The following is a 15,327-nucleotide window of genomic DNA, read 5'->3' as shown; positions in this document are numbered from 1 at the left end:
CGCAGAAGAATAGAATCGAAAAAAACTTGTTTTGTGGCCCCAAAGTTTTTTTTTGCAGGCATGGGCCCAAATTTTTAGTAAATTTCGTTTCATAGGAAGAATCGATAAAAACGCTTGAATTTGTATTGTTTCGTGGCCCCAAAGTTTTTTTTTTTTCAGGTGTGGACCTAATATTTTAGTAGATTTTGTTTACAAGGCCCATAGGCATGTGAAAAATGCTGGAATTAATTACAGTAAAAATTTTATTTTATCCCAAATTTATTTTAATTAGTTCATATAATTATATTTAAAAAATAATATTTAATAAATCTAAAATTTAAATTTTAATACTTGGAAATTCCATCAACTTCTCATATATGAATTTTCTTTGTATAAAAAAGTGTATTTTGTTTTTTAATGTAATGATTTTTTTTTCTATATGAGATTATTTTGATTCTAAATCATTAAATTTAAAAGTTTAATATTTTATCAACATATTAGGCTACTATTGGCTATCATAAATCATATCATAAAATTAATTTTTTCATCTTTGATAAATCATACTATAAAAGTTAATTAATCATCAAAAACTTAATTATTTTTTGTCTAATAAATCATATTATAAAATTAATTTATACTTCAATGCCAATATTTTTATTGGATCAGCATAACATAGAATTCAAAAATAACGCTTTCATAATTCATATAATTGATTTTTTTTTAAAAAAAAATCTATTTTAACATGTGGCTAATAGTCTTTGTTTAAAGTGTCGTAACGGATCTGGAGTCGCTCAATGAATTTAGTAACGAAAAAAAAAAATGGAGTCGTCCCCATTCTTTTTTGTTTAAGTACGATTGACTACCGATTAAAATATATTATTTTAATGAAATTTTAAAATTAATTAAAATTTATTAAAAGAATAATTTTAGGGTCTGCGTAACAGTCTGGTTCGGGAGTCGATTATGTGTAGGGAATGATTAGTACCCTCACAGCACCCGTTTAAAATGGTACCAATTAACTACGTATTATCCTTTGATTTTGATAAAAAAAAAAACAATACCATTTTCGGTGTTTGAAAAATAATTTTCTTGATTTTTTCATTTATTGAAAATTGGTTTTTAATTTTTTTTTAATTTAAAAAAAATTATTCTAGAAAAATAAATTTGAACATTTTTATTGAAATAATTCTTAAAATGTTCCAATACGTTGGTAACATTAGAAGAACTTTTTCTCACCTAGAGATTTTTTAGGTATTAGTTCTCAGAATACCTTAGAATCCCATCTTCAAAGGTCTAAATTTACTTTTCATAAAAATTATGTCATGCATGCAATGCAGAATGTTATCATGTTGATGCACACATTTTATTTTCTTTTTAAAAAATTTTATTAATTTTAATTAATACTTATTATTATAAAAAAATGAAAAAAAAGAAATTTTTACTATATTGAAGATTTTCTATAAATATCTCAAATACTCTAGTAATATTTAAAAAAAATCTTCTCATCTAGGGATTTCTTAAAGCATCTCTACTCGAAATATTTTTAGAATCCCATCATCGGATAAAATTTTTTTTCTCATTTTTTTATTATTTAATTTATTAATTTATTAATTATTTTAAAACAAAAAATTTTTTTTATTGTATTGAAAATTTTTATAAATACTCTAATACGCTGATAGTATTTAAAAAATTTTTTCACCTAGAGATTTCATAAGTATCGCTACTTGAAGTACATTTGATTCTCATAATCGGGTAAAAATTTTCTTTTCTTACATTTTTTATTAACTTTGTATTATTATTATAAAGTTTATCTTTATTTTTTTTATTTTTAAGTTTATTTTAAAATTAACAAAATTAGAGAAGAAAAAAAATTTAACTATATATTTCATAATTTAAATTAACAAATAAAAATATTTTAATATGTATAAATATTAATAAAATAATATATAAAAATTCAAAAAAAAATTTAAATTTTTTTTTATCTGAATAGGATCAGTCAACGGTTCATCAACGTGAGTTCGATAGGTTCGGTGGTTCAATGGGGTTTGTCGATTTAACAGTTCGAGGTCGATTTGGATCAAGTTCAGTAGTTCAGTACCGGTTCAGCCAAATCGATCAGGGCTAAAAGGTGAGTCAAGTTGTCGAGTTGGTTGCGTGGACCCCAGATCAGGTCGACTAATTGACGCGTAAATCCTTAGACTTAAAATGACGTCGTTTTTGCATTTAAATGAAATGACGTCATTTTGGTTATTGGCAACTTTATAAAAGTCAATTTTTTTTATTTCATTTCCCCCCCTCTACCCGAAAAAAAACTCCCTTTTTTTTTTTAAAACTGATCTGGGATCGGTGGTTGTCCGCTGTGACGATCGTCATGGTCTTTACCGACGACGAGCTTCGACTGCCGTCGTCGGTGTCGAAAAATTTCAAAAAATACCCGCAAACTCCTCATAACCGACTGAACATAGGTCCAACCTCCTTTTTCACCAAAAAAAATCCCAAATTCTCCAAATCTGCTCTTGAAGTTTCGGTCAAACTTTTTTTTTTAAACTAACTTTATTTTTTCTTTGTGCTGGAATTTTCGATGTTGGGTTCCCCATTCCAGGGGAATAAGTTATTTTTTGTGTATTTTTTTGTGTTTTTCTGGCAGAAATCTTTTTCTATTTTTTACAGGGTTTCCTTTTGCTCTATTTTTTTCATCTTGCTTTTGGGTTTGACCAGGAGCTGTATTTATAGAGCTCCGACAGAAGGAATGGCACAAAACTCGATATAAGGGTGCAAGCACGACTCACATGTTACTTTTTTTTTTTTTTTGTCTTATCTAACAGTGGTAGGGCATGATAGTTAGGAGCTTAGGCGAGGGTAGTAAACAAGGAATGACAGTGGTGAACAAGGTATGGGTGGTAGGGTAAAGTGGCCAGCGGTGCCGTGCCAGGCACCAATGCCACCATTCTTCTCTTTTTTTATTTTTTTGTATTTTTATATTTTTTTGTTTAATTTTTATTATTGTATTTAATAATAATATTATTATCTTATTTATTATTTAATAAAAATAAAAAATTTGATGTCTACAGTCTTGTATTAAATTTAAGGGTAAATTACATATAAAATACTCTATGGTTTAAAACGGAATGAAATAATTTCTGAGATTTAAAAAGTAACACTTAGTTACTTTATGATTTTTTAAATCCAAAATCATTACTTTTTTCATTTCTTTTTATTTGTTTTGTTTGTTTTCTTTTTTTTCATCATCAATTTATTTTCTCTCTCTAAAACAAAATAATTTTTGTCTCTTTAAAACCAAACAAATAAAGTTTTCCATCTTGATATGAAATCATTGTTTATCCAGGTGCTCGACAGTTCAACAAATACATATTCAATTTCAACTACATGGAGGAAGAAAGAAAAATTAATCAAGCATAGAATAAGTTGAAATTAACATGTCATAGCCATAATATTTTCTTGCAAACATGAAATCAACAACTCAAGTTTAGACCAAGCTAGAGAGAAAAGCCAAAGCCATGCGTAAAACTATGAGTCTTGGGCCTTGATAAAACTATGAAAGAAGGTTTATTTTCTAGAGGCTTTCATCTAAAACTCCTAGAAAACTGCTGAAAGGTTACCAATGCTTAATACAGATCAACTCACGCTTCCAATGCTTCTTTATTTTTCTCGTGACATAAATTTTATTAGGTTTTCATAGGCACACTTTTAAGTAGCAAATTATCAATTGAATGTTTATTATTTAACATGGAAATATCTAAATATCATAACATATAGATCCGTAAATTTATCGTTGTTATTAATTTAAGGAGTCACCATCAATCTTTTTTTTTTTTTGTTTAGGTGTGATTTGTTATCTAACTGAATCTATTTTATTTTAAAGAGAAATTTCAAACTTGATCAGGGTATCTTTAAAAGGTAAATTTTAGTTTAAGAAATTAGAACTAGGTCCAAGAATATGATTACATGTGAGAAAAGTTATAGCATTCTCATAACGTCCATCCAAAGAATGATAATAGTTTGATCTTGTGTTATTCAAAACCTTAAAATTTTATCAAATAATTAATTATTAAAAATTATCTTAAAATTACTATAATATGTTGGTAATAATTTTAAAATATCCTCTTACTTCATGAGTATTTAATGAAACTATTTATCATGCTTTGAAGAGATTCCATCGTCGAATTCATCTATATTTTTAATTCCATTTGAAGAAAAGTTTTATTTAATATTCTTGTTCATTTTTAATTACATTCGAAGAAAAGTTTTATTTAATATTAAGTTCACCTAAAATTAATAAGTAAAAAAATTTTAACTTTAAAACCGATTGAACTTAATACAAAATTATTTTGTTAGGAACATATTTTAGTTTTTTTTATTGTATTCATATTTCTCATTAGCACTTTTCTTAGACTGATGCACAAAATAAAGTGAACTAATAAATGAATAAAAATCATAAAAAAGAACGGAAAGTAAAGAAACAAACCTAGACCTTAAGCACATGACATCTAGAATAAAGCCCCTTTAGTTAAGTTGCTGTCTTGTCCAATCTCTTGCATTTCTTATTTTTTCACGCCTTCTTTATCTTCTCTATGAGCAAAACAATCCAATGCCTTTTTCATAATCATAGTAACTTGGATCCTAAGAGCGTGGTTTCTGTTTGGTGTCTTGGGTTGAAAGATTAAGCTAGATCTGGGAATGAAACTATTCTTTTCTACTGATGGGAACTCAATTTCTGAAGCACAAAACTGAAGTTGATTTTTCCTGCTAATGGTTGCTTTCTTTGATTGCTTGTGATTGTTGTGGAATGCTATGATTTTTGTTCTTGTGTTCATTATATGTTTGATTCGTAAGTCTATTTATATGGGACATTTAGGAGAGTTTTTGATTGACTATGATTCAATCTTCAACATATTTTGTGTTATCAAAAAAGAAATTGAAATTTATCTTTAACAATTTAAATCCAAATCCAATTTTAATAAATAACATTTATCACGATTTATTCCCACTAATTGGCTTTCAGCCATTTAGTGTTTTTTTTAATTAGCCCTTTTTGTTAAAATATTTCTTTTTTTTTTAAAAAAAAAACCAGATAAAAAGAATAAGTTAAAATTGAAATTTAGGATAAAATCAAACAATTTAACATAGATAAAGAAGAAAAAAATAAAAACAAGATAAATATATGTACATGGATAGATATAATAAATATAAAATAAATAAAAATGAATAAAAATAAAAAGAAAATAAAAAAATGAGTTTGAATCAAGCCTAAACTTAATTGACGAGGTCTAATTAATTTGAGCCTGAATCGAATAGGGTGCTTATGATCAAATACCAAAAGGAAGCCTTCAGCTTATTAGTTTAGTGGCCAAAAAAGTTTTAAGAAAACATCATATTAAGGTTCGATTCTAGCCTCTTCTTTTTCTCTTTAATGTCTCTCTGTCCCTCTTGAAACACGAAAAAAAAAGGGGAAATTGGTAGAATGAAAGAAATGAACAACGTCCCAACAAATGCAAGAGTCAATAGACCATTTCTGAAATTTCAGTGAAGACTAGAGTGACGTATTAATCATAAAATGGAATTGCAATTGGGACATATACCAATCTTTTTCTTGGGGTTTTTTTATCTCCAATTTCAATTGAAAGACTGATTACAAAAACTTTGATTGATTGTCTGGTCCTAATTTGACAAGTCAGTTTAAAGATATAAAAAATTTCATTGCCAGAAGTTTAAAGGAAGATTCATGGCGAACAAAACCTCTTGGACACAAATTTATATTTCAAGCCCATGCTGTTTGACTTCGGACTTTTACTTTTTCCAATGCAGCATCCTTGCTACCAGGAATTACTTCATGAAGGGGCTAATATAGATATGCATATGTTTTAAATTTTCATGTTTGTACAAGTTAGAGAGAGAGAAAGAGAGAGGCAGTTTTATAATAAAAATGCAAGAAAAATCAAGAAATGGAGAATTTAATTTGTCTGATTTTAGAGTGAGAGAATAAATTAATGATAAAAAAAAAGATAAAAAAATAATTTTAGATAAAAATATAATAAAATAAATCATAAGATAATTAAGTATTACTTTTTAAATTTTAAAATAATTTTAAATTCATCTCAAACCACAAGATATTTATATGTAATTTACCCTAAATTTAATTAGTTTTTTGCATGATTCTATAAAGTCGACAAGGTGCCCTATATTAAATTTAGTTGGGTCCAAAAATGTTAGGAAGTAGGTTGAATTTTTTTTTTTTTAAATTCTATGAATATAACGATTGAGAAAACTATGATTCTTAAAATTGCTTGACCCACACAATACGATGGTCATAAGTAAAACTACATGAATTCTTGGGATTCAAAGGCAGGAAAGAAAGACACATGCTAGATGAGAAAATCCGACTTCTTTAGACGAAGTAGGAAATGACAAGTTAATTTCCATGGATGTTATGATCGCTCTTTCTTATACATTTGAAGTGGGAGACTATTTTGTCTTGGTTGTAGTGAATTTGTCAAAGGAATTTATTGTTAGAATTTATATTTGATTTATATAAGTGTATAAACTTTATATATTATCAATGAATACGTGGTCATTTTATCAATTAATACATTTAAAAATTTAGAAATACTTAATTTATTAAAAATTATTTAATTGAAAAAAATAATTATTGATTTTTTTTTAATTTTATCTTTTAAAGATACATAAAATTAAATAAAAGTAAGAAACATATGTTTTAAAATAATTTTAAAAAATAAGTAACAACAAAAAGAACTAAAATAATTAATTGAATAATAAAAAATACTTTTTTAGAAAGTTACCTAAAATTGTGGATTAATTTTTAAAAGATTGTGTTACATATGTAATTTGTGAGTAATTAATTTTCATATATTTATTTTTTATAATTAATATAATTATTTTAATATCAATAAATGTAAATACTAAAACATATACGAAATAAAAATATTTAAATAAACAATTATTATTTAATATAATATAATTTAAAATTACCCTTTATGGTTAATTTAGTTGAAAAATTTTATAAATATTAAAAAAAAAAAAAAAACCGATGAAGCATGAGCACCATTCTAGTTCAAAAAAGAGAATAAATTACAAAAAAAAAAAATTTTTTTAAATGACATCCTTTCATTTGGAAGTCTTTTTCTACTAACAAAATGTATTGAAATTTCCATGAAACCACCATTACCATAACTTTGTCAACTCAGTAGTTTACCAACTTCCGTTCACAAGCATGGAAATTTAATTAATGAAAATTTGAACCAAAATATTACATATTTATTTTTTTATATGAAAAAGATCAGAATAAAAAAATAAGAAAAAAATATTATAAGTATTAGAAATCGCCTTCCAATTTTAAAAATAGATCGATAATTTGTATATATGTATCATACTTGTTTTATATCAAACATATATCAAATATGAAAATTTTTATATCACAATTTATATCGATATAAAAATATAAAATATATATTTTAAATATTTTTATTAAATTTATATATAATTTTTGTTAAAATTTTAAAATATATAATTTTCATTTTTTTTTCGTTGACAATTACGCCTAAACCCTCTGGTGAGAACAACTTAGCTAGATTTCTTATCATTGACGATTACGTTGTAGGAGACAAAGAGGTGCATTCCGTTATTGACCCGTTATTGCTGCCAAAAAATTCCACTCAACCTTAATATGAGCTTTGTTCATATCCACCTTTAATACCATTTTATATTTTCTTCCCCTTTTCTTTAGCTCAGATAATGAAATGCCTCATTGGCCACCAATATATGGTCCTGAATCTGTCTTCTCTCCACAATTAATGCACTCTGTGAGTAATTGACTCTCCCATATATGATTTAGTCTGTTAGCCATGACTTTTGCTATAATCTTACATGCAAAATTGCAACAATTTATTGGTCTAGAACGAGACACCTGTCTGTTTTTTTTACTTTTGGGATGAGCGCAATATTTAATTTATTCATCTCCTTTAGCAATATAATATATATATTTATATATATATTAAGAGATGAAAATTATTATTATCAAATAAATAATTATATATTTTTAATTAATTTTGTCTTGATCAGGACAATATTTATGATGTGGACATCTTCCATTTCTTTACGTTGGGAGTCAACAGAAACAAATTTTCCAATGGCGGTCATTATTGGATATTCATTGTTTTCCATACTCACACAAATATTGAACAAACAAAATGTACTACAATTTACTTGAGAAATTTGTATATATAAAGTTAAATAAATGTAAGAAATATATATTTTTTAAAATTATTTTAAAAAATAAGTAACAACAAAAAAAAAAAACTAAAATAATTAATTGAATAATAATTTTTTTTACTAAGTTACCTGAAATTGTAGATTAATTTTTTAAAGATTGTGTTACATATGAAATTTGTAAGTAATTAATTTTCATATATTTATTTTTCATAATTAATATAGTTATATTAATATTAATATATATATATATATATATAAAACATATAAGAAATAAAAATATTTAAATAAAAAATTATTATTTAATGTAATATAATTTAAAATTACCCTTTAGGATTAATTCAATTGAAATTTTTTATAAATATTTTAAATGAAAAATCGATGAAGCGTGGGCACCATTATAGTTCAAAAGAGAGAACAAATTACAAAAATGAAATCTTTAAATGAAATCTTTTCCTTTGGAGAGCTTTTTCTATTAATATGATGTATTGAAATTGCCATGAAACCACCATTAGCCTAACTATGTCAACTTAGTAATTTAGGAACTTCCTATTCACGTGCGTGGAAATTTATTTTATGTAATTGTGAACCAAACCATTATTTATTTATTTATTTATTTATTTATATAAAAAGATTGAAGTCTAGAAAATAAAAAAATAAATTACAAGTGTTAAGAATCGAATTTCAATCTTGTAAATAAATTTAACAAAATGTATATTTGTGTAATGTTTGTTTTGTTTTAAATACATGTAAAATATAAAAATTTTTATATTATAATTCGTATCGACATAGAAATATAAAATATATATTTTTCTTTTACCAAATTCATATATGATTTTTTATTAAAATTTTAAATTATATCACTTTCATATTTTTTTGTATTATTTTTATATTACATCTAAAATTGTCAGATCTACTTAGTAAGAATCTATCAAACAACTATTTATTTTTTTACTAACATATATAAATTATTAATCGAATCAAATTAAAATTTTCTATGATATGCTACTTGTTTTAATATATAGAAATATAAATGTCATAATTTATTTACCATTGTGCCTGTCTCTGAAACAAGTGGAAAAAAATTTGTCATATTTAAAATTAAGGATGCTAAGTTGGAACTGGGTCTTAATCAAGAAAAATCAACGAAACTTGTATCTAAAAATTTTTTTTTTTCTTCCAAGACCTTTTCTATTGTACTTTATAAAAAGACCATCGAGATATTGGTTAGGTAAACAATATATGAGTTTAAAATTTTGTTTTCAAGAATTTATGATTATTATATAAATCATTATGGTATCTTTTGTTACAACAAATTTAACAATTAGTGATAAAATTTTTAAGTGACGTATATAGTTTCGTCAACTAAAATATGTCAAACGTGACAAGGCTGGGCTTCCTATATAAAGCCATTGGATCCTTCACTTTCTTTCACTCATCAAATTCAATTACTCAAAATAATTACCATAACCTTGTCGATAATTTTGATCAAGGAATGGACGAATTGCGCAAACTAGCGGAAGCTTATTATCTGGCAGGGCCCGATTATGTTAGGAATTCAGCCGAAGAGTTTTTCTCGGCAATGGATGATGATGGCGATGCCTACATTAGCCGGAACGAGTTCCAGGAATTCATGAGGCAAATGGGTGATACAAAAATGACATCAAGCCCGGTGTTTTGGCAGCTAAGCAGCAGGGGAGACGAAAAGCTGGATTTCATGGACATTATGACTCTCTACTATGTCATGAAAAGTGGAAGGCCTTTCTGTGATGGTACTCATTGCGGTGGTGATTTGATTCGTGGGGCTTACTTCGCTTGCAGGCAGTGTTTCTATAGCTCCAAGAGTTTTTGTCTTTGCCCTGAGTGTTTCATGAATAAGAAACATACTCATGATCCAAGTCACCAATTCCTGGATAACTTCACTTTGCTTGAAGTCAAGAGACAGGCAGCTGTATTACGCGAGGCAGAAGCTTCAAATCAGCAGGTAACTTAGCTACTAATCCCTTGTCGACCAGCTGAATTTTTTCAATCATTAATACACTTAATGATCACTTTTCAGGCTTCATCTGTGAATATTGGTATATATGAACGTCAGGAAAATGACAATGAACAAATTGCAGGCTCAAGCTCTTCTGCTTCAAATCCAGCCCTCCCTCCTTCCTCGCTTGCACTGGTTCCGATGGCAAGGAGGGTACCGACTTCATCTCTTTTTCCTGCCTACCTCTGTCACAATTACCATATAGATATACGTATACATACATACATACATACATACTTATATGTACGTATGTATATGTATATGTACATGTACATGTTTCTATCTAGGTGTCACGTGTTGATAGAATGATCCGAGTGATAAAATCAAGTGATGCATAACTCGCTAATTAAATAAAAAATAGTACAGATATTTATGAGCTAACTCAAAAACTAAATAATCTCCTACGAAAAATAAAGATAAAGGAAAAATAGCATAAGAAAATTAAAGGTAAAGCAAAAATAACTAGCCTGCCTCTATGAATCATTTATCTCTTAGGATTCTAACTCCGTGTTTGGTAGGAGGGAAAGAGGGAGGTAGGAAAAACTTTTTTTTTTTTCATCCCTTAATTTCTTCATTTGTTGGAGAGAAATAAAAGCATTAATGAGATTGGTTGAGTTAGTAAGGACTGAATATTTTATTTGTAAAATTTAAGTTTGAATCTTGTTATAAATATTTATCTTTGGCGGACAATTTATAACTTTAATATAAATCCTTTACTGGACATGATATGCTCTCATTCTAAAATAAAAAAATCTCCTTTCATTTTAAACATTTTGAAAACATAAGAGGGAAATAAAATAAAAAAGAAATTTGGGTAAATTTGCGCTTTCTTTCTTTTCGAAATTCTATCCTTTCAAATGTAAGAATAGAACATTTATTCAATTTAAATTAACAATTTTATTTAAAACATTACCCCTAAACTCTAACTGCATTTCTTTTAAAATCATTCATACCAAAAAAAAAAAAAAAAAAAAAACTTTGCTTCCTCTTATTTCTTTTTTTTTTTTTTCCTCACAATTTTTCCCCCTCCGTTTTTTTCTTTCTTACTAAACAATATTGTAGAAGTAAGTGCTCCCTTAATTTCTGACAAGCACGTAATTCTAGCTAAGTAATCATGCCTTTTAACTCGTAAACCCTCATGGCAGTGAAGGAAATAAATAGTGATTTATATTTAGTATATATATTGATAAGTGTTTATATTTGATATATTATTAGTATATAAATTTTATAAATTATTAATGAATCAAATGATATTATTTTATTAATAAGTAAATATCAATTTTTAAAATAAATATAAATTAAAAAAAATTATTTATAAATAAAATTATATTATCTGATTTACTTCATTAGTGATGTGATATTATCTAATTAATTGAAAGGATATAAAATTTATAAGCTGTAGTACATTAAATATAAATCTTATTAAAAATTAATTTTTAATTCATATTTAATGTAATATCAGTTTATAGATTTTTATACTGTTAGTGAATCATACAATAATAACTCATTAATTATAATTTTTTTACAAAAATTAAGTTTTAATATATTTATCTTAAGGACTAATAAAAATTTATAATTAAGTGTTAATAAAATGATATCATCTAATTTACTAATAATTTATAAAATCTATATACCTATAATACATCAAATATAAACTCTTAATTTTTTCCATCATTATATGTTGTTTGATTTTTTTCAGAACAAGTGGAAGGTGGCCTTTAGAGCATTTAATGTAGCTGTGCATTATGGTTTTATGGCTTCCGAGGTGTGTAATATTCTGTGAGATCATATGCAAACATACACTACTATTCCCCTTTTGGAAACTCATACCAGGCTGCACTACTACGTGATTGTTTCAGGATGCTGAATTATGTTCCCCTGTGTTCCATTTCCGATTCTATTTTCTACTCTAAATTTTACTCTATGTTTGTGGTTTGATTTCATAAAATGTGAAAATAAATGGTTGGTCATTTATTGACTATTTGTTTGATTTGTCTATCATTGACGTTTTCAATTGTTTCGCTTTGTTTTCATAAAAATTAATGAATATTAAGAGGTTAAGAACTTTTATTTTATTATAAATATACTTGTAAACACTTATTTTTGTATGAATTAATCAAAATAAAATTCAAATTGTACTCGTGATTTTGATCCGTTTAATTTGAACTCATACAAATATTGTGATAATGTTTATTGCATATTGAGTTTAGTTATATATTATTTTATTAATTAATCTTAAAAATTAAAAAAAAAAAGAAAATAAATTTCTATCGGAACAGCTGAAACCAAGCTGCCCCAAAATTTTAAACTTTGAAAATTTTGCAAAAGTTTTCGGTTAACTTAAAAATCCATCCTTCATTCCAGATTTTCTGAGATTTGGATTCTTATTGACCTCCTATAAATCCAGCCTCTAACCTAGGGAGCAAGATAGAGAAGGAGAGCAATTTTTTTAGGCAGAGAGAATTTGAAGCAAAAAGCCCCACTGTTATTCTGCCTACCCAAGATCAAGCATACATAAACAGTAGAGATTTTTTTTAGCATCTACATCCCCTTTTGGGGAACCAGCAAAAATATAAAATTTTTTTAAACCAAAAATAAAAAATTTGATTTGGGCATTTTGAGATTTTTTTTTTTTTGTGGGAAATCAAGTTTAACAAAGGTGTTAGGGAGGTTGAAAGGATATTTTTTTATTTTTTTGAAACTTTTTTGAAATTTTTTAGGTTATCAAAATATAAAAAATTTAAAATTTTCGATGATCAATCACAAAAATTTAGAAAACTCGTCAGAAACTAAGAATTTCATAAATTTTCTGACACTAGTTGAAAATTTCTACAATGACATGATGGTAGCTCTTGGGAGAGGAAACAGAAGAGAAAGGAAAAAATGAAAAAATAAAGTAAAATTGAAAGGGGGCTTTTATAATCAACTCAAAATGACGTCATTTTTTTATTAAAATATTCGAGTCGACTCACATGCCGACTCAACCTTGGTAAGTTTTTTAGTTTATTTTATTTTATTTTATTTTATATTTTTCATTATTTTTTAGTTATTTATTTTATATGATTATTATTATTTTTGAAGAAATAAATTATAAAAAAAAATAAGATTAAACTAGGCAATATGTTTAGTAAAATTTAGAGAAAAAAGAATACTTTTTTAAAATATAATTTTTAAGGAAGATTGAATTTTTTTTACAAATATTTCTTAAATATCACCAAAGTGTTAAGATAATTGAAGAAATTATTTTTGCTAAGAATAAAAACTTTAAATAAACTAAAAAATAAAGAATTGTTTAAATAAATATTTCAAAATATATTTTTTAAAGAAAATTGAAAGAGTTCAATTTTTTTAATTGTTGCATCTAAAAATATTTTTAGATTTTATTAGAGAGTTGGGATGATCTAAAAATTATCTTTATTACATAAAGATTTATTAAAAAAAAAACAAAAATGAATAAATAAATAATAAAAATAAAATTAATAAAATGCTTATTTAAAAGAATAGTTTGAGTGAAAATTTTTTAAAAAATTAGAAAAGTCTTATTTTCTTTAGTTATCATCAAGATAAATGATTTTTGGATTCTGCTAAAAAATTAGGATAATCCTAAAATCAATTTTATAAATAAAAAATGAAAAAAAATACCTCTAAATGAAATTTTTGAGAATTTTGTGAATGATCAACTTTTTCAAAATTTTTTCGAATAAGGATATTTTTCATGAATTTCACTAAAGCATTGAAAATTTTATAAAATGTTTAAATAATAAATTTAATAAAAAATCAAAATAAAATTTTTCATGAATAAACTTTATGAAATAAATTTAAATATTGAAAAGATCATAATATCAAAACTAAAAGATAACACTTGTTTAATTAATACCGTTTATTGAATGAATAATATGAGGGTGTTAATACATTCCTTACTCGTAATCATATTTCCGGACTCAACTTTAATTTCATAGACTAAAACATCTTTTAGTAAATCATAATTAATTTTAAGATTTTTATTAAAAAAATATTTTAAGTGATTAATTGCACCTAGTTAAAAAAATTAGTGGAAACTTCATAAATTTTCTTGAAGTTTAGTGATTAAGTCGTAAGAACAAAAAATCATCATAATAATACTTATTTAATTTGAAAATTGAATGAATAAAGTGTAATTATCAATTATTAAATAAATCCAAATAAGTGTATTTTATATATAAATTACATCAATTAAAAAAATAATTAACATAATTCAAATATTATATAACAACAAAGTTTTAATTACAATGAAACAAAAGTTTATACCTATAAGTCTATAAAATAAAGCTCGAGAATTTAGTTTTTTATTTTTTGTAAAATTCAATAATTTATTTGCTTTTTATTTTATTCATTTATTAATTTTTAAGTATATTAAAATTAAAATTGAATTAAAAAATTCATTTTTATTAATTTAATAATATGTTGTACAAGATCAAATCCAACCTATTTTTGAATAAAAAAATTTCACTCAACCCTATTGTAAGCTTTGTTGATATCCACCTTTAATGCCATTTCATATTTTCTTCCTTTTTCTTTAGCTTTAGGTAATGAAATGTCTTATTGGCCACTAATATGTTGTTTTGAATCTATCTTCTCTCTGCAAATGCACTCTAATTATGAGTAATTAACTCCCCCATATATGGCTTACTCTATTAGCCATAACTTTTGCTATAATCATTTATGCAAAATTGTAATAATTTATTAGTATCATAATATTTAAGCCTGAAAATCTATCCATTAGACACAAAAATTATGACGTCACTATTAATTTTTTTTTTTATCTATTTGTGATTAGTCATCTAAATGAATCTACCATTTTTAAGGTTATTTTAATTGTAAACTAAGGGTCCTTAAAAAGAATAAGTTATACTCTATAGCAACAAAACTAAGTTCAGGAGTTAATTATATGTAAGGAAGGTTTTAACATCTCATTACGCCAAAAAATTAGTTCATAAATAATTACATGTTATCTTGTTTAAACCTTAATTAAAAATTATTTTTGATTAATTTTGATATTTAAATATTGAAAAAAAGTTTGTAGGCTT

The 15,327-nt window shown here is 25.1% G+C and overlaps 1 protein-coding gene across 1 annotated transcript; it reads left to right on the top strand.

The window, feature by feature from the left end:
- Positions 1–9,465: 9,465 nt before the first annotated feature.
- LOC149512666 (uncharacterized) lies at positions 9,466–12,134 on the top strand. Its single transcript, XM_089751932.1, has 3 exons — positions 9,466–10,207; positions 10,283–10,414; positions 11,961–12,134. The coding sequence occupies exons 1-3, from the start codon at positions 9,596–9,598 to the stop codon at positions 12,042–12,044; spliced, it is 828 nt and encodes a 275-aa protein (XP_089608058.1). The 5' UTR covers positions 9,466–9,595; the 3' UTR covers positions 12,045–12,134.
- The last annotated feature ends 3,193 nt before the right edge of the window (positions 12,135–15,327 follow it).

Source organism: Durio zibethinus, chromosome 22 (assembly GCF_047325235.1).
Source record: "Durio zibethinus cultivar Kanyao isolate XHJ-2024 chromosome 22, ASM4732523v1, whole genome shotgun sequence".
Lineage (NCBI taxonomy): Eukaryota > Viridiplantae > Streptophyta > Magnoliopsida > Malvales > Malvaceae > Durio > Durio zibethinus.
Note: the sequence above shows the minus strand (reverse complement) of the source record. Positions and strands in the feature narration are given on the sequence as shown.

Excerpts from the sequence above, each read along its gene's own strand:
- LOC149512666 (XM_089751932.1), top strand. The coding sequence starts at position 9,596 with ATGTCAAACGTGACAAGGCTGGGCTTCCTATATAAAGCCATTGGATCC. Across the intron at positions 10,208-10,282 it reads CAGAAGCTTCAAATCAGCAG|GCTTCATCTGTGAATATTGG; the intron begins GTAACTTAGCTA and ends ATCACTTTTCAG. Across the intron at positions 10,415-11,960 it reads TGGTTCCGATGGCAAGGAGG|AACAAGTGGAAGGTGGCCTT; the intron begins GTACCGACTTCA and ends GATTTTTTTCAG.